The sequence below is a fragment of the Centruroides sculpturatus genome, unplaced genomic scaffold (genome assembly GCF_000671375.1).
Source record: "Centruroides sculpturatus isolate CEXI.00-Female unplaced genomic scaffold, Cexi_2.0 scaffold1217, whole genome shotgun sequence".
Classification (NCBI taxonomy): Eukaryota; Metazoa; Arthropoda; class Arachnida; order Scorpiones; family Buthidae; genus Centruroides; species Centruroides sculpturatus.
This window is the reverse complement of record NW_019385565.1, coordinates 91,782-115,967: the sequence shown is the minus strand read 5'-3', so window position 1 is coordinate 115,967 and position 24,186 is coordinate 91,782. Positions and strand designations below refer to the sequence as shown.

Genomic DNA, 24,186 nt, shown 5'->3' with positions numbered 1-24,186 from the left:
ATAGGTTTTAGCAGGGAAAAGTATAGTAGTCCCTATTGTAATGTATTTTAAACATATCAAAATAAAAAGTAATGAGACAGTTTCAGGCCCAATGTCCGATCAATTAATTAATTAATTAAGGCATGAAATACAGAATGTGATTCCATCTCGCTCTCACTTTCCCAGTAGCCACATACTGGTGAAGCTACACTGCTCTCCCATATAGATACAACTTCATTCTACAAATGTATTGACAATACTAAATTTTCCGGGTTAAAAGTCGATGAGGTGAGGAGACGAAGTAATTCGTATGACAAATCTTGACTATGGTCGGACTAAATAACGATTTTCCGCTGAACTAGTATTCTCACTTTTCCATGATCCCTATTTATACACTCAAAATTCAGCAAGATGCCATTTTAACAGTTTTAAAATAAAATATCGTAACATATAGAACTACACACGCAATATAAAATTATACCGAGAAAGTTAGAAAACTCGTTGCAGAATTTTTTATTTTTCAGGTCGGAATATTAAAACTCTATAAACATAGCAGTAATATAATTATTTTATTGGCTTAAGTGTTCAGTGCGGATGAAAAATTTAAGGTACATATTTTTAGTATAGAAAATAAAAGACTATACAGTCAAATCTTCAAATAATGGACATCTCTAATTATAAGCAATTAAACATTTATTTGAAAAAGAAACGCATACAATTAAACATTAAGTAAGTAGTTAAGTCCAAGGAACAGATATGTCATACATCATCTCTTGTCTCTTATGATTGGCAAGAGCTACTATGCTATGGTGCCCTGTGGTACTTTGTTACATGCATTTACAATGTGATGTGGTAAGTGATTATATATATTTGTTTATATTCGAAAAATAATGCCTTCCGGGAGGACTTTTGAAGGATAACTGGCCCCTATTCAGGCGATAAAGACGTGGAGAAAACCCGGAAAACTCCACGTGGCCAGCTGGTCTTGGAGAAAGCGAACCCAAAACCGAACTCGCAGTCTATGAGCGAGACAAGTCTATTTCAGTCTACGTGCCACATATTAACCATGATCATTTTTAAGAATATTTTTACGTTATATTCGAAGTTTCAGATTTCTGATGAATAATTTAAATAACGAAACTGATGTGCTTAGATTATAATAAATGCAGAGAAGCTTCTTCAAAAAATTATAACTTTTGATTATCCGGTTGTTTTGAAAATCTGTTATATATTTGCTTAAGCATCACACTATATTGTTTAAGCAGTGCATTATACAGGTCTTCGTTGGAATTTCCTCACTAAAAGAATTTTCATCAATTTTTTTCATATCTAATTTTTATATTGTAGTTCTTCTGTAGTTATTTAGTGCTGATAAAATAACGTTAATAACAGGGTAAAATCATAACTTATAAATTTTCGTTTTTAAATTTAACAAAATTTTAACATACATCTACATAACATTATATGATAGATATGTAAGGTGTCTATGAACATTTTTCTACTTTAATTAATTTATAGCCTGAATTAATAGATATATCGGGGTGCATCAATTGCCAACCGAAATAACGTTTTTCTGAGTTTTTTTTAGAGTTGTCTCTGGCTTGTTGGATGCAAACAGTACAATTACAACGAATTCATGATGTGGCCTTCCAATTCCCTGATTAAAACTACCGTTTTTACATAAACAATAAAAAGTTTATACCGCTTCTTTTATAGTTCATGCGCGAATTGCGAATGCAAATTAAAGATATCCACGCTAACCATCATTTAATTATACAAATTGTGGTAGTAAATACAATACAACGTGAGTTTTATCTATCGTGAAAAAATCAACTCGAGTTGAATGTGCACAGTAATGTGAACATCGAGAAAACAAAATCTAAACACTTTCTGCATTACAACAGTTATATAACGTAAGTGGATTAAATTGTGATTAAATGTTTACTTCGGAACAACGTTCTTCCGTACATCTGTGTATTTTTCTATAGGTTTTATAAAAAATTTATCGTTTAGCATCCAGCTGTAGCTTTTAAGGCTTTAGATTACGAATTCACATGCAAACAAATCAAAGACTTAACTGTAAATTACTTAAGCTTTGTTTTATCACATTTTATGAGTTATTGTTTTTCAAAATATAATATAATAAAAAAATTAATAAAAACTAGAAACTATTTTAACAAATACAGCATTGTTGCAAAAATTTTCAAATACGATAAAATATTAGTTAACAATATTAAACTGCCTCACTCTGCATTTTCTTTTTTTAATCTTATTTATCTTGTTTACTAGAATTTCTGTAAGAAATACAAGAAACGATATAATATATCCTGTAACTAATAAATAGAGTAGACCCATAATATCATCTACTTTCAGAGGATCATTATCTGTATCGATTTTATGGTCATAGTAGAACAGGTCCTTTCTTGTTTTTTCTTCAACAAGGTCTCTGTTAATTTTCTCAGCTATTCCACTTTGTGCAAAAATATTTACCCTGTTAAATATAAATATTTACAATTAAATTTCTGTGCATATAGAGTACATTACTTGATTAATGCAATATATTAAAGTTATTTGAGTTACTTAAATTGTTTAGAATGTATTTTAATAGAAATTTAAAAAAAATTAAGGATGCATCGGGTTAATAATCATATTGTTAAATATTTTGTACTTTTCGGTTTACATTATTTATTTAATAAACGAAATAAATAAAAAAAGTTACTGACAAACCTTGATAATTACATTAATCTATAAATTCAAAATACAGTAGAACCTCGATTATCCGGACTAATTGGGGATGAAGGTAGTCCGGATAAGGGAAAATCCGGATAATCGAAACAAATACTTTAATTTGTCTTTTAATGATAATACAACACGTTTTCTTTGCGATGACATATCGGCAATATTAAAAGTAAATACTGTATTTAAATCGTGATCAAATTTTCAAGAAACAAACGTTCATATTGAATTTGGACTACTACTGACCAACGCTAACAGACTACCTATTGTTTAAAAGGCCCTCTGGTGGCGCAAGAAGACAGATTTTATAAAATAAAAAACAGTTGAAACTGCATTTTTACGAATAAAAATTTGATAAACTATTTATCGTTTTATGACGAGTAAAATTTTTTCGTCGCGTTCGCGGCTTTTAAGTAATGCATAAACTTTCGAGGCGCGAGGCCCTTCGGACCGCGAGGCGTAGGCGGTGGCCCACGTCGCCCATGCCTTACGCTGCCCTTGGTCATAGAAATGATGTAATTTGAAAATAAATTATTTATAAATACGTATGTCAAGTTATATTTTTATTACGACGTAAAATATATTTAAGAGTTTACGACCACTGTGCTGGGTGAGACGTTATTGAAACAAAAAAAGTTATGCATTCCATCACGTACATAAACAGTGTCGTAATTCGCCAAGTGCAGATCAGCAAATTCGTAAAATTTTTGTTTATTTTGAACAATCCGGATAATCGAAAATCCGGATAATGGAGGTCCGGTTAATGGAGGTTCTACTGTACATAGTTCTGCACTTTCTATTAGTAATGCTCATTTTAATAAGAAACATTTTAATAGTTTTTTTTTATTTTGTAAATGTTATGAAAATATAATATCAATAGCAAACATATTTTCTTATATGTTTCATAAAATTGAAATTTCATAAATTCCATATATTGAGACTTAATACAGCAGTCTCAATTCTAACACTATTATCATAGTTTTATCTTTACTTAGCATTAACACAGTATAACCGCTGGATTCATTTAGAAGAGCATACTTGCAAAGGCATGAGTCTTTAAATCTGCATTGCTTTTTCAAATATGCAATCTATATTATCATAAAAAGCACTTAGTCGAGTAAAATGATAAAACTCGTTTTTAAGATGCATCACACTTTCCAATTGAATAACACAATTAAATGACCAAAATTAATGCAACTTGAAATCTTGTCACGTGGAAAAAACTAGAAACTAAACTAAACTTTTCCCTGCGGGTGTGGCAAAATTTCTACTTCATTTCGGTAACACGCTCAATACGACATAGCTTTCAAATTAATCCCAACTAAACATATTATCCTGTAAGAGAGTATTCTTGGTAAATTTTGTTCATTCGATTATTATAAATTATTTGCTAAGTTTGTTAAGATTTAAGCAATGAAATTGTTTTACTAAAGTGAAATTGATATTCGTAACATTTAATTCATTGTAGCATATATCACTCTAGTAAACTTTCTATGTTGTTTTTATCGCAGAATTTGAATAATTATGTTTTTAGTTAATGAAAAATGATTAAGTAATTTCTAAAGTTAATATTGGTTCAATTTCATGGTTGACAATAAAATCGTTACTATAAAATATTTCATTAAAAATAATTTGCTTTAAATTAAAAATCAATTTCTGTATTAATTAATAAGAATCAGATATTGATTGCTTATTTGTGGCAAATTTCTTCCGGTTTCGTTCTCATAAGTTAAACATTTCACCTTTGTGCTAAACAGTGTTTTAAAAGGTTTATATTCTGGTGTAACAATACCAAAAAGCTTGCTATAATAGATGTTAAATTCGTAACTATTTACATTTATGCACCGAAAAACAATTAATACTACAAAAAAGGCGTTCTGTCGTCATGTGACAAAATATAAAATAGACATTACCAGATATATTAAGTTAATGCGATAACATCATTAAAAAATGTGCTGATTAATTTATCCGAAATTAAGTAAAAATCAACGGCCGACGTTAATCATTAGTCGAGTCTTTAAACAGACTGCAACTACCACAGTTTAGTTGCATTATTCACTGGTAAATTGTGAGAAATAAAAAAACACATTTTTTATACTTACAGTTTAGAGATTTTGTCAGCATAATTCACTCTGACTAAACTCATTTGTACGAATAGGAATTTCGTAAAAAGTATGTCTTCTGAGATGAACACCTTTTCCTTTTGTTCTTTGGTCAAGCTCGATTCAATTTCATGTTTTGTTGCTAATACGGCGTGAGTTCCACTAAGTACTTTTTTAATTTGTTTGTTCGAATTGAAAAAGTCTGACTCGTCAAACTTTCGAACGTTTTCATTAAAGATATCGATCATTTCATTTTTTACTATTTCCATCTTGTAATTCAGCTACAAATATATAAATAAATGAAATTCATGTAAATTATAATACACACTCAGCTTTATTATTTTTAAAAAAAGCTAACCTGACGATTGCATCTTAATAACGTTTTAAAAATTATGTTTAACATGTTTAATTGTATGTAATTAGTTTGAAAATATTTTAATCATGTTGAAGACATTTTAACCGGTATGTTAAACAATTTTGTAGCTGTGGATACATTTGGTGACAACTACTCTATATATTTAAAAATAATAACAAGAATTCTCTGTTTTACGAAAAATTAAAAAATACGTCCTTATTTGTAGTTAACCTTTTATATACGGTGTTTATTGACATAACGAAGAAATATCTCATCTATTTTTTTCATTAATAATGCTCATGACAATTTATACTCATGATAGATTTTCCTTTGTTGAACTGCCTTCATTTCTATCTCAATTCGTATCTAAATACAGTACTGAATACTCCCGAATATCATATTAAACATTTTTAAAAAATAATTTTATCTTTTAAATGAATAAGTAAAACCATTTTTAAAAAGTGATACAAACATAAAATGAACATCGATCAAAATAAAGACATTCATCGCTGTCTCTGAAGAAAGTGATGTTATAACGTCCTGCTTTCACTGATTGAATCAATTCTTGAAATGTTTGAGGAATGGTTTCAGTTCCAGGATTAACCATGAAAGAAGGCAAAGTGCCGACGTATGCTGATGTCAAGATAAATGCAATCAGGATCCAACAGCCAACGAGGATACGAAACGTGGTGAAAATATAATTATCTATTGTTGTGTCTGAAAAATTAAAATAATGGAAAATGGAAATTAGTGGTTAAGTAATTACGAGAAGAATAAAAACATTTTAGTTTTAGTAATTGTCAATTTGTTATTAAATAGAAATACAGTCTATTTGTGTCATGTGTCAGCAGGATCAGGAAAAACTGAAAAAATGTCAAATGTACAATCATAATTAACAAAAAATGATTTCAGTATTTCACCCGTACACATTATTCTTGTTTAATATACAGTTTATAAAAATACACGTCATGCACAGTATAATAATTCTTACCTTGTCGAACAAAGTGTCTCAATATAATCCAAAATAAAGTGGAAAATTTTGGAATCTCCTTCTTTCTATATTCACTTTCTTTCTTCATTATTCCATACAAAGTTATTAAAACGACGAAGAAAGAAAAAGGAATACAAATCCAAATCTGAAATACAAAATTTTCATTATATTGTATTTATAAGAATATAAATGTTTTTATAATATAGTCAAACTTGCAATAACGATCATCTGTAAATAGTAGCGATTTGGTCAGGCGTATTTTCCTCTATATAAAATCACATTCAAACAAAGATTACTTCATGAAAAGTTTCATGTTTATTTGAGTGGCCGTTGTTGAGAAATTCTACGTTATATTAATTTAAAAAGTTTTAAAATTATAAAAACCTATATCATAGGCTTCATTGTTCTGGTTAAAAAATGAAAATTTTTTATATAGATTAGCTGTTACTCGCGGAATTTGCAATTTTATAGAAATAATCCTTCCTCGATACGTCACTAAAATTTTCAACATTAGTTGTTACTATAAAAACACGAATTCGCATCTAAAATAGTACAGTAGTAAACGTTTTTCAAGTTAACCCTTAATCTTCTCCCTCTCCCCTTGCGGAAAAATTTCAAAAAATCTTTTATTATTGTGCATTCTCATGACATGCGCTAACTGTGTACCAAATTTCACATTTTTTATTTCAGCGGTTTGCTTTGGGCGATGATGAAATACTTAGAAGATGTAATTTTATACAGTAGACCCCCCATAACAAGGTAGATACGTTCCGTGTTTTTATGTATTCTGTATTGTATGAGTCACTTAAATACATGAGCCAATCATAGCCTGGGACGTGTGCAGTTTAGGGACTACAGCTGCTTGAAAGGTTTTCGTCCATAAAATTAATCGATTCTAGACTAATTCGACTCAACATTTCCAAAACACGTATAATTTTTTGGGAATAATCCGTATAAAATATGCTATAAACAAAAAATTGTAGGATTACTTACCGAGTGTGCACCGTTCGACGACGCCATTGCATAATCTTGTTTTTTGTAGCGGAGTGGCGCATCCAACGGCAAGCGTGTGTTTTCTGATAAGTTATTTTTCTGCGTAAAATTCGTTGAACTTTGGATACATCATTAATAAAAATATAATTTTTATGGCAGTTGAATAATAAATGTATTTTAGTAGGTTTAGTGCTCGTTTAAACTCAATGGTTTCTGCAATATCTGCTATTGGTCTAGATTCGACCAATCTTGTCGCGACACGAGTTTGTGATGATGTTTCACCTTATTATACAAGTCTCTTTTAGCGTGTTTATACGAATACGATCGCAATTTTTTCGCCGTTATATACGAGTTCGTATCATCTTAATCCGTTTTATAAAAAAATCTACTATATATCACAAGTTCGGACACGGGCGCTGCGTATCTCGCCGACTACACGACATCGCCGCGCGGTTACCTATCTCGTGTCAAACTTTCAAATTTACCTTTTTATAAAATTAGTATGGGTTACATGAAGATACTTTTTATTTCAAAATATTTATTATTCGATATCATGTAGCCCAACAGAGAAAAATAAATGACACCACTAAACTTTTGTAGTTGGGTTCGAGTTTACGCTTTGCCGACGTTTTTGCCATAGTTTTCCTTTTGTTTTCTTCTAATATCTACAACGTTAATACGGATTATTACCAAATCTTTGTGATAGATAAAGCATAAATGATTTTTAGGGAGGCATACTATCTTTTGACAGATCGTTCACATTATGCGTTACGATATAATACCAGCCAGTAAATCTCTTATGTTTTAATAATTTTTTTTCTAAATTTTAATTTGTACAATGAAAAATTTGTTTTTTTTTTTAATATTTAGAGAAAAAATAATGATTTTTGAAACATTACCATTATATCGAAAGGTTTCGTCAAGATAAGAGTTTTCTCTAAAGGTCTTGCAGCACGTATTGCAAATGTAGTTGGAATGTGAGTGACAGAAGAGGAATACGTCACGTAAGTTTTTCTGATAAGATAACGATTAATGGCGATGTCTGCCTAAGGAATAAAATTAAATTATTGAAATACTTAATAAAACTGTACGATTGCTGAATATAGATTTATTACCTGATGTAGAAAAAGTGTATCCATACACCTAAAACGACAGAAGCAAAATAAATTTAACACCTCTCGTAAGATTTACGTATACTGTATAAAAAATATACTTAGTATGAAGAACATCTGTTAAAAGGTAAATATATCTCATAACGAATGACTTTTTCTGTTTCAACCAATCTTCCTCCTGAAAAAAATATAATTATTATATAATTTTAAATTTATAATTCAAATTGGAAAATTTATAAAAATTTTCAGTAATAATAACAAGAAAAATTCTTATCATGGTTTCCAAAATTAAAATCTATATAGGCACTAAAGGTTAAGTGTGTTGCATGCAATTTGCTTGTTTCGTCTAATTCTACAAGATTTAGAACAAAAATCAGCTTAGAGGAGTTTATCAGAAATACAAATAACGTTGAATCACACCAGAAATAATTGAAGTGTAAAAGTATTTGGGCTTTTTGTCACTGTATTTTGCATTTGACCAACATAAAAACAAACGAGAATACTGGTCTGTTCAAGTATTAATCTGCAGACCAACAAGAGATTTGCCGCATTTAAGAATGATAGTTTCCGGAAGTAAATAAAATATTTACTGTTACAGGAGCTAAAATTGACCGAATGTACTACTTTACTTATCTTAAAGAGTAAAAGAATAGTCTGTCATTTAGCGGAAGAGTAAGAAACGGAAATGAAAAACGGAAGAAAGAAGAAAAAAATGTAAGACCGAGTGTGAAATAAAGGGAAATAGGAAAATGTGAAAGAAGACATTAGAGCCCATGGCAAATGCTTTAGTGGTTGCTTGAGTACAAGATACTATACAAAGTTACAGAACAAAGTTACAGTATAAACTAAACATAAATATACAAACAAAGTGTTTTTCTGACAATGATAAACGCGTAAATTTTCATATATGAGTACATTGGAGACTGAATGAACAAAATGGAAAAATATAAGAACTTATAAAAGCGAGATGACAAATGGCCAGTGAGCCACCAAATCCACCATGCTGATGCGATCAATGAGCTGATGTTGCCGCAGCCATTGTACCGAAAGTACCACTACAAAATAGGTAAAATTTTTTTGTAAAATGTAAGAAAGACGTAATTTCGCATATGAAAAGTGGATTAGAGGTATTAATGCTTCATGCACGAAAATCGAAAAATGCGTGCAATATCATTTAAAATATAACGTACAGTACGATAAAGTTTAGATATTTGCAAACTCAATTACACTGAATTTTAAACGTACATACATATTTATACTGTATTTCAACTACTACGTTATACAGAAACAATGGTACGTTATATTAAATTGTCAAATAAAAGAACAAATAGACGTTACAACTATTTATACTTACTAAATGTACAACAACTGTCATTTTCTTTGGTATTAACGATTTTTTTTCAGTTATTGTTTTTGTCCTATTGTACATTTTACAGGAATTCATATAATGATTTTTGCACTGAAACATTTAATAAAAATAATATAAGATAACAAATAATTATATTTTATTATAATATATAATTACACTAAAGATAACAACAAGTGGTGTTAATAATATTGTACTTCATATCATTCAGAAAAGTGAGCTGGACTTGTTATAAAGGAAAAAACAAAAAAGGCAAGAGGCAAGTGCGCAGTTAGTTAACTCCCGAGAGAGAGGCGTTTAAGGAGGTTTTTAGACACTTTTACTGGAAATTGCGGATTTATTCGTTTTTCTAAAGCTCTAATCCGTGCATTTGTTCACTCTTTTAGCCTGACTATAAGAGATTTAACGACGAAGGAGGAAATATCGGAGCAGGCAATTGAGTGGCGCCTGCTAGTTACTTTTAATGAAAGCAAGAGTCTACAGCTATGAGAAATTTCTAATTCCATTTCGTTGATCAAAGTGTTACAGGAAATATTTAGGGTATGGTGTGTTTCAGCTATGTCGATCGCTTTCAACAATCTTCTTGTTTGGGCTGGTCGCGAGTTTCGCTGAACCCGCGATGATCATAGAATGATTGTATTTTAATGCCTAGATAATGAAAAAAATTACAGTTATAGAGATTGCCATAGTTAATTTTTTTCAGAGCACATTATATGTGCAACTAATGACCGGATTTATTCCAAATTTATACACAAAGTATGCAAAGAATGCGGAAACGATTATGAAAGGATAAAATAGTGTTTAAAACTTTCCGTTAGAGGGTGCTTTACACAACTTTACACGATTAAGTAATATTTTTTAACACTACGAAATCTCACGTATCTTCTCCCTAATTGGCATGCCTTCTAAATGAGTTATTACTGATTAAAAGAATATCTCCAACTACATTTTTATTTTGCAATTTTTGGCCCCTGTGTCGCATGATCTGTATACAAATTTTAGTGTCAATTTGATTATAGAATATAGCTACAAAGTACTCTGAATATAAAAACTTTAATCACAGAGACTCCAAATATGTACAAACAACGTTGCATGAATCGAATGCGGCTAAAGTAAGAGTCAGTTTTCAAAATGGCATGACATACAAGCATGAAACACAAGAAAAAAATTGTAATTGCGTTATAATTGTTCAAAGGTAGGCAGGCATCTTTGAATATGAAGTTCTTAAGTTTATAAGAACAGGGGCAAGACATTTACTACAAAATAATTTTATTTTTCTATACTCTAAAAAGTTCGAAATAAATTGATAAATATGTTTGGATCGAAGATGAACTATAATTGAAAATTCATCTATAAGTTCTAATTTAGAAAAAAAAAATATGTCTAGTTCTCACTTTTTTGTACTGACACAGAAACACATTTAAATTTGCTAATGATAAAACAGAAACAGAATATAATAAAACCGCAGAGTCATCAGATTTGAAACCTGAAACTGAAATAACAAACATTTCAAATCTGATATTGTTAGCCAAATTGAGAAATTAACTGATGCGAGTTCGAAGTGAGGTGATGTAGTTGATCAAATATCCGATATTAAGTAGATTACTATGTTTTAAACGTACAATAATTACAAAAGGTAATACTAGTCAATAAACAGTGTTGCAATAAGTATATATTTATTGTAAAAGAATTAAGCATCTTTCAAATACACTATAGTGTGCATTGTACATTTAAAATTGTTTTTAGTTACGAGACTTTTCATAAGAATTGAATTAGTTGTGAATGACGATAAGATTGAACAGTAGTCTATGAGACAGTAAACCTTTAGAAAATATAAGTATCGCAAATTACAGTTACAAAACATTTAAATATACCTTTACTGCATCATTTTTACTTGAATTAAACATACGAGTAGTCACAGAAAAAAATCTTACCAGTAGGTGAGGGGATGAAACTGTTGAACAAAATTATAAGGTCGAAGGTTCATTCTTTTACAATAGGCTGATTGTAAAGCGTTTTTTTACTGCGATTTCTTTAAAGAAAGTCATACATATATTAAAATCCTTTTGAGAATCTTTTCTCCTTGTCGAATTGTCCTAGTCTTATATTGCGTGAATTCGACTAATTTTATAATTAGATGAAGTTAAGGCATGAGATTATCGGTTTGAGAAACCTAAAACCGTATCTGGACAAGTTACAACAAAAAGTGCTTTTTTTCTGCTTTGGTGTTTTAGGCCCTTTACCGCTCAGAGAGCACAAAGAGGCGAAAAACAACAACGAAAAGTGTTTATGGGCATTAAGTCTTGGTTATACCTAGTTCCAGTTTCCACCACACGATAACTCTAAATGTAAGCCTGTCTAATCCATGACAAGAATGGAAAATGCCCTGTTGGTTTTTACACTGTGGAAGACCCGAAAATGGAAAATATATTGTTAAATTGAAATCTACTACAAAATACCGTTAAACATTTTATATATAAATACAGATAGAAAAAAAGTTATTTTAAATTTTCATTAATATATTTAAATGAAAAAATTGACTTTTTATTTCGATAAGTTATGGCAGCTTGAGACATAAGCGAGCTGCTTGTAAGAGTATTTCCAGAGAAAACTTAAGAAAAACTCGCATCACTTAGGTGTATGTTCGTGACAAAATTCTGAAAGTTCCATGTGAGCAGCAAGAAAGTGAAGATCGATGACTTTGTCACTGGCAACAGATTGGCAAATTGAAAACGTAATAAAATAATAACGTCATGTTGATGATATGTAAAACTTGTTAGTATTATAAACTCTAAACTATTAGTTATGCAATAATTTTTCACTAAAAATTATGCAATAAAAATTTAGAGTAAAAAATATTTAATCAGTTTAATTAAATGAATAATATCAATAACTTACAATTTTAGCGTAACTCTTTTCTACTTCTATGAAAGTAGATATCATAATTTCTTCAGTAAATGGAAATTGCCGATTTCCAGATTTATAAAAGAAAGTCATTTCACATTTAAAAAAAGTGTCCTCTTTTACAACATGGACGACGTATTCTTTCTGAATGAATTTGCTTGGAATAGATTCTGAAACTTACAAAAATTTGATTTATTTATAAAATTACACAAAAAATGTAGAATATGTGTGCATATGTTAATATGTATATAAATAAAATCTTGTTTGTGTCCTTTATACTAATGTTTATTTTAAAACTTATTTTAATTAAAGTTTGTACGAATATTTTTCTTACCTGGATCGACAATAAGGTTTGTACAGCCTAAAAACATTGATTTATTTTTTAAACATAAATTATTTTTTTTTATTAAACTGAAAATTGTTGCATACAAAGATTCGAATATTTTTTTTTTTATTTTTCTATGATAAACCAGATAATACCGGATACATAAAATAGTCGTTAATAAAATACAATTCGAATTAGCATTAAAAATGAAGTGACCAGGTACAAAATTTTGTGTTGAAATTGCAGAAACACTACTCTTATTACTGGATTTGGTAAATTTTTGCAGATAGATTTACAGTTTTATTTTCAGCATGGAAAATTAAATTATCTAACATTAAATCTCAATTGTAACATATGTTAAAACGAAAATTTAAAAGTTACTTAGTTAAATGACGCAGTTTTCATTGAGGTAAACTCAATGAAAATAGATTCATAGAAAATAACCTTATTTGTGATAAATCTTTTATCACCTTTAATGGTTATCAGTACAGACAAAAAAGATGAGTCTCGATGGGAAGTCCCATGTCAGGACTGTTGTGTGTGCTTGTATTAAGAAAATTAGAAAAAAGTGCTCTTTATGGTTTGTTGAATGACATTGTGTATTTTAAAACATATGTAGACGGTGTCTTGTTAATTTGGAAGAATGACCAAAAAATCGATGAATTTATTAACAAGATCAACAACAAAGATGATAACCTTATGCTGAAGATTAAACAGAAACGTTTCTATAAAATTATAAAATTCGATGGAGTCATAAATTTTTACTTTTGTTTCCTTCTTACATATATGTACAAATACGTAAATTTTTATTTTTCTTTCTTTTTTGATTTTTGTATAATATATAACTTCAATTTTTAAAAAACATTAAGCCAATAATTACTATAAAATTTCACAAAAAAATAGTTAAAAAAGGTATAAAAAAGAAAATAATTTGCAGAGAAAAAAACTTTTATTGACATTATTACTAACAAGCTTCCCAAATGCTTCCCAAAAGCTTCCCAAATTTTATCGACCAACAGAAGGTATTTCTATGGGTTCTGAAATACGACCAAAACTAGCCGAAATTAATATTCTAGATGTGGACATGATTTTATCAAGGTTAAAAGGAGTTAAGTTTCTTGCAAGGTACGTCGATGATATTTTGATAGCGTACGATAGTACAGTAACAACAAATTTGCAAATTTTGAAACAAGCTAATAAAATTAATTTGAATATTAAATTTACTCAAGAACATGATTAAATAACCAATTAACTTATTTAGATATAACAATTAAAAGATTTGAAGACCTTTTGGAATATTGTAAATTTTAAAAATTGTGTAATACGAGAAAAGTAATTAATTATAAATCATACTGTCCTTTAAACCAAAAATGTAATATATATCTGATGGAAATAACAAAGATTTTTTACTATAACAACAAATATAGACAAAAGAGAAAAAGAAATTGGAGATACACATAAGAAATATATTTTAAATAGATACCCAAAAAAATTACTAAATGATTGGTTCCATAGATTTTTTAAAAAACAAATTTAAAGTTAAAAGTTGTCAATAAATAACAAAGTATATATCATTTCCGTATATATAAGGTATTTATGAAACATATAATAAGTTTTTTAATCAAAAATTAATTAGATTGGCTCTATCCTTAAATAACAGGTTATCAAATATGATGATTACAAAAAATACTAAAAAAAATTTATTAAAAAAAAAAGGTGTTGTTTATGAGATAGAATGCATGCGTAACAACCCTAGTTCTTACGTTGGTGAAACGAGACGAAAATTAAAAATTAGACTGTCAGAACATTTGGCTGCTGTAATGTTAAAAATTAGCAATTCTCCTGTCTTCCGCGATTGTAACAGTAATAATTGTCAGATAAATAGTAATAACATAAAAATAATCTTTGCAGAAAAAAATAATGTAAAGCGAAAGGTAAAAGAACACTTCGCTATAATTATGCAGAATAATAATGTAAATTTAAATACCGGAATGTTAACAGCAGAATGCTGGAAATTTTTTATTAACCATATAAGTGGCTCTTCAATGAGTTAACTGTTAGAACGTAAACTGTATACTGTAAGCTCCACTGAAGCGGCCGTAGGCGAAATGCATTTGGGAAGCTTGTTAGTAATAATGTATATAAAAGTTTTTTTTCTACAAATTATTTTCTTTTTTAACTCTTTTTTTGTGAAATTTTATAGTCATTATTAGCTTAATGTTTTTTTTTTAAATTGAAGTTATATATTATCCAAAAGTCAGAAAAAAAAGAAAAATATAAATTTAAGTATTTTTACATTTATGTAAGAAGGAAAAAACAGAGAAATGTTCCTCACGAATACATTTTTTAAGATATTCACATTGAACTCAAAGAAGGACATTTATCCCCTAAGGTGTATGAAAAACCGACGCATAGCCCTCTGTACATTCCGACCCACTTGAATGATCCCCAGCAATACGAAATGGCTGCTTTCTGTGCCCTTGTCCAAAGGGCTTTTCTCTATTGCAACAGTGTGGTGAAGCAAAAAGAAATTACAGTCGACCCTCCTATAAGATCATAGATACGTTCCATTCTTTAGGAATCCGATTTCTTCCGAGTCCTTCCAATCACAGCCCGACACGTGTGAAGTTTACGGACTACGGCTGATTGAAAGTTTTCTTCCATAAAATTAAGCGAATCTAGACTAAATTGACTCAATATTTTCAAAATACGTATAATTTTTTTGGAAATAATCTGTATAAACTACGCTATAAACACAAAATTGTAGGATTACTTACCGAGTGTGCACCATTCGACATCGCTATTGCTCAAGCTTGTTTATGTCGCGAAGCAGCACACAAAACCGCGGTCGATTTCTGATAACTTATTTTTCTGCGACAACTTCGTTGAACTTTGGAAACATCATTAATATAAATAATTTTAATCGCCGTTGAATAAGAAATGTTTGTTTTACAAAAAATGTATAAAATTACAGTACTGTATTAGACTTACGGTATCTAATTTACATACTGTACAGACGATAGTTCGCGTAAAGTCTCTGTAGTGTAGCGCTAGGCGGCGGAAAATATATATATAATTATAATAAAGTTACAATAAATTAAGATAATATATAATTATATATACTTAATATATCATTATATATACAGTACGTAATTTATATATAATTTATATATAATACTAAATAGACGATAGCAAACTCAATTTAGCCGCTCTGTAGCGTGGCGCAGGGTCGGAGGTAAATAGTTCGGCTGCTCATCCACTGTTGGTTCAGACTCTATCAATCTTGTCGCGAAACGACGTTATAGGAGGTACGTTATACGAAAGTTTTTACAATTTTTTCGCTACGTTAGAGGAATTGTCGTTATAAAAACGTACGTTATAGGGGGGTCGACTGTACGTTGATAACCATAGAGTAAATCAATTTTCAACATTCTTAAAACACACTACACTGAAATACATTTCAGCAGTGGCGTAGCGTAGTGGGTGCAGAAAAGTTTCACAATCAATGATAATAATATCTTATAAAAATTTGAACCATTTCATTTTATATTTTTTTCGCACCTACGATTCGGACCGATTAAAATAAGCACGGAATTTTTTATTATTTATTATGTGACGAAACTGAATTTTAGTCTTTTAAATTGAGATACCTAAATAAGGGCGGCGAAATTTTCCTACGCCCCAGGTAGCTGACACCCACGCTACGCTACTGCATTTCAGTTATTCGTCGTCTTTTATGCATCGTGTGAGTATCTTTAAAATATTATATTTAAAATTTGAAATAACACTTTATAATAGTTATGTATATGTATATGAACTGTGTGCGTAGTGAATGAATCTTCATGTATAGATGCAATCTGTTATGTGTTCAAGTTATATCTCTCGCTGATGCATTATGCTAGTATATTTTTAGTGCTTTCTCCGCGTCATTTTTTGTGTGTTTGTTTATATATATTGTATTGTTGTGTGTTATTCATCGATTTCTAACAAATTTTTTTTGCAATTTTTCGGGTCCATAGCTTTTGAGCACCAGAAACAATTTGTACCGTTTAGTTTAAAATTTCACAAATTAAAAATTAAACTAAAACTAGTCCACTGTTAATACATATATAACACTATATAAAAATTTGTTAATCCAGTACCTAATAATCTATTACTCTCTGATTATCTAACATTATTTCCAAAGTTGTCAATAATCCGAATTGTTTTATTATTGTATTGCTTCCTATTATTGTTCACATGTGTTGGTTAGTATATTATATAATTTGTACACGATACACGATATATGTCTACAGAATATTATAAGCAAAGGGATTAACGTTAAAGTTTATCTTATGCAATATCTGTTTCATTATCTTTGTACCCTTATTTATAATTATTTTTAACAGCTTAATCTCACACTGTATTATGTTAAAACTGATTACAGAGAATAAAGCAGAGTGACACTAAATGTAGAAAATTGTCCGAATTATTGAAATTGTATTTTACTTAGAAAATCTTCGGAAAACACATAATTGTAAGAAAATGTGTAATATACCAGTACTGAAGATCAAACAGAAAGTGTCTTTTCGGTGGACATTAGATACTACCTGTTAATTTGTTACTCACGAAGAGAAAACTTTGAAAAGTGTAATCTATTGTGTTTGTGTAACAGGTGACAGAGTATTATTGTAATCTCGAATTAGCCGGAATAACTAACTTGTTTTGTATATGATACGTGTACAATATCTGTATTTTAAAATATTTATATATGCAATATCCGTATTAAAAAATTTTTATATCTGAACATTTCTATAAATATTTTTCAAAATTATTTCTTCGTTTAACTTACAAAATTACATTATTAAAATAGTGCAATGTATTAATGTTTATTTCATATGTTAAAAATTATTAAATTATTGTTTATGGCTTTGATTTATTTTAATTTAGATGATATTCGTCATGATACTTCAATTGGAGCTAAGTTTTGTACTCATTACTTATAGTGCTGATTTTCAAACTAAAAGGTGTTTTAATAGTAAGTATTTTTCTGCAATTTTTTTTTACTATTTAAAATTAGCTTTTTATTGGAAATGATCCTTTATAGAAAATAATGGTGATTTTTTACGTGAAATACTGAAATGTGTTTTTATCCTTTACATTAAAGATTACTTGTATGTTTAGGATATGTTATTTTTTATATAAAAAGACAGTCATTTTCCAAAAATATTTTGGAGCGATCACCATTTATTTCTTTAAAATGTTCTATAACAAACTTGAGGCGACCCGACCTTTCCTTTTAGGCTACATGGTCACCTATATAGTTACTTAAAACACAGAAATAATCCAATAAAAAATATATACAATTTGTAAATCGCTCCAAAATATTTTTGGAAAATGACTGTCTTTTTATATTAAAAATAACATATCCTAAACATACAAGTAATCTTTAATGTAAAGGATAAAAACACATTTCAGTATTTCACGTAAAAAATCACCATTATTTTCTATAAAGGATCATTTCCAATAAAAAGCTAATTTTAAATAGTAAAAAAAAATTGCAGAAAAATACTTACTATTAAAACACCTTTTAGTTTGAAAATCAGCACTATAAGTAATGAGTACAAAACTTAGCTCCAATTGAAGTATCATGACGAATATCATCTAAATTAAAATAAATCAAAGCCATAAACAATAATTTAATAATTTTTAACATATGAAATAAACATTAATACATTGCACTATTTTAATAATGTAATTTTGTAAGTTAAACGAAGAAATAATTTTGAAAAATATTTATAGAAATGTTCAGATATAAAAATTTTTTAATACGGATATTGCATATATAAAAATTTTAAAGTACAGATATTGTACACGTATCATATACAAAACAAGTTAGTTATTCCGGCTAATTCGAGATTACAATAATACTCTGTCACCTGTTACACAAACACAATAGATTACACTTTTCAAAGTTTTCTCTTCGTGAGTAACAAATTAACAGGTAGTATCTAATGTCCACCGAAAAGACACTTTCTGTTTGATCTTCAGTACTGGTATATTACACATTTTCTTACAATTATGTGTTTTCCGAAGATTTTCTAAGTAAAATACAATTTCAATAATTCGGACAATTTTCTACATTTAGTGTCACTCTGCTTTATTCTCTGTAATCAGTTTTAACATAATACAGTGTGAGATTAAGCTGTTAAAAATAATTATAAATAAGGGTACAAAGATAATGAAACAGATATTGCATAAGATAAACTTTAACGTTAATCCCTTTGCTTATAATATTCTGTAGACATATATCGTGTATCGTGTACAAATTATATAATATACTAACCAACACATGTGAACAATAATAGGAAGCAATACAATAATAAAACAATTCGGATTATTGACAACTTTGGAAATAATGTTAGATAATCAGAGAGTAATAGATTATTAGGTACTGGATTAACAAATTTTTATATAGTGTTATATATGTATTAACAGTGGACTAGTTTTAGTTTAATTTTTAATTTGTGAAATTTTAAACTAAACGGTACAAATTGTTTCTGGTGCTCAAAAGCTATGGACCCGAAAAATTGCAAAAAAAATTTGTTAGAAATCGATGAATAACACACAACAATACAATATATATAAACAAACACACAAAAAATGACGCGGAGAAAGCACTAAAAATATACTAGCATAATGCATCAGCGAGAGATATAACTTGAACACATAACAGATTGCATCTATACATGAAGATTCATTCACTACGCACACAGTTCATATACATATACATAACTATTATAAAGTGTTATTTCAAATTTTAAATATAATATTTTAAAGATACTCACACGATGCATAAAAGACGACGAATAACTGAAATGCAGTAGCGTAGCGTGGGTGTCAGCTACCTGGGGCGTAGGAAAATTTCGCCGCCCTTATTTAGGTATCTCAATTTAAAAGACTAAAATTCAGTTTCGTCACATAATAAATAATAAAAAATTCCGTGCTTATTTTAATCGGTCCGAATCGTAGGTGCGAAAAAAATATAAAATGAAATGGTTCAAATTTTTATAAGATATTATTATCATTGATTGTGAAACTTTTCTGCACCCACTACGCTACGCCACTGCTGAAATGTATTTCAGTGTAGTGTGTTTTAAGAATGTTGAAAATTGATTTACTCTATGGTTATCAACGTACAGTCGACCCCCCTATAACGTACGTTTTTATAACGACAATTCCTCTAACGTAGCGAAAAAATTGTAAAAACTTTCGTATAACGTACCTCCTATAACGTCGTTTCGCGACAAGATTGATAGAGTCTGAACCAACAGTGGATGAGCAGCCGAACTATTTACCTCCGACCCTGCGCCACGCTACAGAGCGGCTAAATTGAGTTTGCTATCGTCTATTTAGTATTATATATAAATTATATATAAATTAGGTACTGTACATATAATTATATATTAATTATATATAAATTAGGTACTGTATATATAATTATATATTAACTTAATTTATTGTAAGTTTATTATAATTATATATATGCTTTCTGCCGCCTGGCAACACGCTACGGAGATTTTAGGCTAGTAAGTTGAGTTTATTATCGTCTGTACAGTATGTAAATTAGGTACCGTAAGTCTAATACAGCACTAATTTTATACATTTCTTGTGAAAGAAACACTTCTTATTCAACGGCCATAAAAATTATTTATATTAATGATGTCTCCAAAGGTCAAGTTATTTTTATGCGAAAAATTCGTTATTAGAAATCGCGGCCGTCGTTTAATGTGCTGTTCCGCGATGAAAACCAGCTTTAAGCAACGGCGTAGTCGAACGGTACACACTCGGTAAGTAATCCTATAATTTTTTGTTTATAGCATAGTTTATACAGATTATTCCCAAAAAATTATACGTATTTTGGAAATGTTGAGTGGAATTAGTCTAGAATCGGTTAATTTTATAGAAGAAAACCTTTCAAACAGCCTTAGTCCGTAAAGTTCCCACCTATCTGGCTGCGATTGGCTCATGTATTTAATCGTTCCTACAACGTAATTTTCGGTTAGCGTGGAACGTATCTAAGCGTTATAGGGGGGTCTACTGTACTTGTATTCATAGAAAGAACATTGATTAATTATCACTTTTAACTAATCGAAAACTTTTCAAATCATAATTTACAATTTTTTTTATTTTTTTTATATGTTTGACGAAAATTTAAAACGTTATTTTTTTATTTAAAAAACAAATCATACGTTTAAATAAACAGTTGTATTTTTGTTTAAATTATTATGTTTTTAACATTAAAATCTAAAATTTGATTAAGTATTCATTATCGATCAAAGCAGCGAAATTTTCATTACATTCTTTTCCGCACATTATACGGCAGTATGAAGTTTTAACTATTTTGCCATCTGGTGTATAGAAACACACACACACACACATCAGAAAACAATCTTTACGTATAGAGAATGTAATATCCGCATTGTTTAATTTAATTAATAAAAGTTAAACTCTTTTCTACAATTCGCATCTGGTTTCTGTAAAAAAAATTTAATCGATATAATATGTAGAAATACAGAGAAGACTGTAAGGTGTGCCAAGTCTAAGATGTATTTTCTTTTCTTTCCTGGAGAAGGAATCTTGCTCAGTAGTAAGTCCCTTAAATGATAAAAGCACAGTTCCAGTTTAAAGGATGGATACAAGGCTTTGTAGTCTAACACTGTCATGTATTTCAATCTTACAGTCTTCTCTGCGCTATTTAGCATCAAAGGTGTTACCTACACACAGCAAAAAGGTGTAGCTATGGGCAGCCCTCTTGCAGGTACACTATGTGAAATGGTACTAGCAACGCTAGAAAACGCAATGTTGCTGAAGTATGAAGCGCAAATGATAACGTATGTTCGATATGTAGACGATGTACTTATTTTCTGGAACACTAAACCCAACGTACAGAGCTTTATAAAGGATATAAATGACAACAGATTCGGCCTTGAGTTAGAGTTAGAGCAAAAAAATGATAAGACCATACATTTCATAGATCTGGATATACAAATCAACAGCGTACGAGATTTCACGACTAAAGTATGCAGAAAGCCAGCCTATAACCCTATATTTATTCCGTGGATCTCTAACGATTCCCCAGCATATAAAATAGCAGCGTTCAGAGCGTTAATCGCAAGAGCTTATTCGCACTGTAACAATACAAAAGATAGAACGGATGAACTGAATTATATATATAACTTAGCCAAAAAGTACGGGATTAATGTTAAGGCTATTATCAGCAAGAGCAAAACGCGCCCTAAGAAGAGAAATTTACCTAATAAGGAAGGAGTTTTAACGGTGGAGTATAATGCTTCGCTGAATAATATTTTTCGACGTGTTGGAAAGGCCAAGAACAAAAGAATCCTATATAAAAAAATTCTCACCACTTACCAACTTTTACGATCTGATAAGGATGTAGTGGATAAAAGAACACCCCCCGGTGTATATAAAATTCCAGTTACGGACTCAAGGCGACGAAGTAAATTAATGTGTATAGGGGCAACAGGAAGATGTATCAAAGACAGGTTTGCAGAACATCAAGCAAATATAAGAAAAGAACAACCATGCACTGCGCTAACCACTTACGTTTTAGCAGACGTCAGGCCTGAATAGGACCAAGCAAGACTTATGCAGATAGTTCGACACCGAAAGCATTGGCATTACGCGGAAACATGGCAGATTTGTAAAGCAAAGAATAAAGGCCTTGCAATCAACTTTCGAGAATCGACAAAATACCGGCAGCATGGTCCTGTAGCTTAATATAAACTTTAATAATTGAGGGAAGTAGTTAATATGTATCTTAAGCTATGTATTTATGAGTGATGTTCGGAGATGGTAACTATTTGTATTTAGATATTTTCTACTTCCGTTGCTAAGTTCACAATGACGTCATAAATTGCAACGGATTATAGGCTAGTTCAAAAATATTCGTTGTACTATGCGTTCGATTAACATTTTGTTATTTTATTTGCTTTATTTTTCTTGAGAAAGGTCTTTTACCAAGACCGAAAACGTTAGAAGTAATAAACTTCGGCTGCAAGATAAGGTGTATTAGTGAGTTTTTGATATTATAGTATGCAGTCTCGAACGATTTGCAATTTTTATTTCATTTTAGTTTTTATTAAGTATGTTGTGACAGTAAGGCTATACTAATTATTAAATGTTTTTATAAATTTAAATTGGATTAATTTTAAAAATAAATTGCTGGCAAAGTATTTGAAAACGAGAAACATAATTCCAGTTCAGATAATCTCTGAATACGCTTAAAGTCGTAGTTTTTAATCGTTGGTATTTAAAAATTTTTTTTTTTATCAAACTTATGTATGTATTGCTTAATAGAATTGTTTGAAAGATTTCGAAATTCAGTGACTTTATTCCAATCAGATTTTAAATAAATTAATTTTTCAATAGAAATCTTGATCACAAAATTAATTTCAGATGTCAATTAAATTAAGATTAGAAATAATTTGTGGTGTTTAATTTTTAAATTGATTTTTGATTTTTCAAGTTATAAATTATTTTCAGATAAAAAATATCTTGAGTAAATTAAGATTGTAAATAATTTTAATATATAGAAAACTTTTCAATCCATTTCATTTCTTTAGTTTTCATAAAATATCTTGTAACAGTAAGGCAAACTTTAATATATTTTTATTTTCTAATTATTATAAAATTATATGGGGCGCTTGGATCATAAAGTCGGTTAGTGGCTTTTTTCTCTCTGCTTCACAAAAGACATTTTTTCTTGTTAATTGCCTTAAAATATATTTTTGTTCGCTATAATGATTAATCATAAACTGATGTTGCTACTATTGCTAATGTCTAACATAGAACCTAATCCTGGACCTTAGCAGAAAACCACGAAAAAAAAGAAGACCACCTACTAATCGTTCAAATCAGCCATCTAAATATGCAAATTCACCTGGAACCGAAATAAATCTAATAACCGACTATACAGAAACAAGAAGAACAGTTTCTGCAAGCACATCAGGTGAGAATTCTAAATCTAATAGTCTAACCGAGTCAACTAATCCAGAGTTATCTGACATCTCAACTACAGAGTTATGGCTAAAGATAGTTGAACTTATTACTGCTAGCAACAAAAAGTCAGATAACCAATTAAGGCTTATTCGCGACGAAATTAGAAAATATTCACTCCGAAATTATAGAATTTAAAAAAACAACTACAATTGGTGAATGAAAAATACGAAAAAATTGAATTAGAGTCAACTAAACTGGATACATACAAAGAACAAATGCAATTTAGACTTGATGCTANTATAATAAAGTTACAATAAATTAA

At 29.5% G+C, this 24,186-nt stretch overlaps 2 protein-coding genes across 2 annotated transcripts; one reads left to right on the top strand and one right to left on the bottom strand.

The window, feature by feature from the left end:
- Nucleotides 1-2,199: 2,199 nt before the first annotated feature.
- On the bottom strand, nucleotides 2,200-18,501 carry LOC111640177. Its single transcript, XM_023386176.1, has 10 exons — nucleotides 18,419-18,501; nucleotides 12,533-12,708; nucleotides 9,623-9,727; nucleotides 8,370-8,443; nucleotides 8,272-8,299; nucleotides 8,056-8,202; nucleotides 6,164-6,308; nucleotides 5,645-5,889; nucleotides 4,818-5,098; nucleotides 2,200-2,470 (listed from the first exon to the last, which is right to left on the bottom strand). Exons 1-10 carry the CDS (start codon nucleotides 18,492-18,494, stop codon nucleotides 2,200-2,202), a joined length of 1,548 nt encoding a protein of 515 aa, XP_023241944.1. The 5' UTR covers nucleotides 18,495-18,501.
- A 3,143-nt stretch (nucleotides 18,502-21,644) lies between these two features.
- Nucleotides 21,645-22,496, top strand: LOC111640176. The gene has a single exon (XM_023386175.1). The coding sequence runs from the start codon at nucleotides 21,645-21,647 to the stop codon at nucleotides 22,494-22,496; it is 852 nt and encodes a 283-aa protein (XP_023241943.1).
- Nucleotides 22,497-24,186: the final 1,690 nt, after the last annotated feature.

Coding starts and splice junctions, on each gene's coding strand:
- LOC111640177 (XM_023386176.1), bottom strand. CDS start 18,494: ATGATACTTCAATTGGAGCTAAGTTTTGTACTCATTACTTATAGTGCT. Junction 8,203..8,271: donor ATACACTTTTTCTACATCAG/GTAATAAATCTA, acceptor TTTATTCCTTAG/GCAGACATCGCCATTAATCG. Junction 5,890..6,163: donor GAGACACTTTGTTCGACAAG/GTAAGAATTATT, acceptor TTAATTTTTCAG/ACACAACAATAGATAATTAT.
- LOC111640176 (XM_023386175.1), top strand. CDS start 21,645: ATGGGCAGCCCTCTTGCAGGTACACTATGTGAAATGGTACTAGCAACG.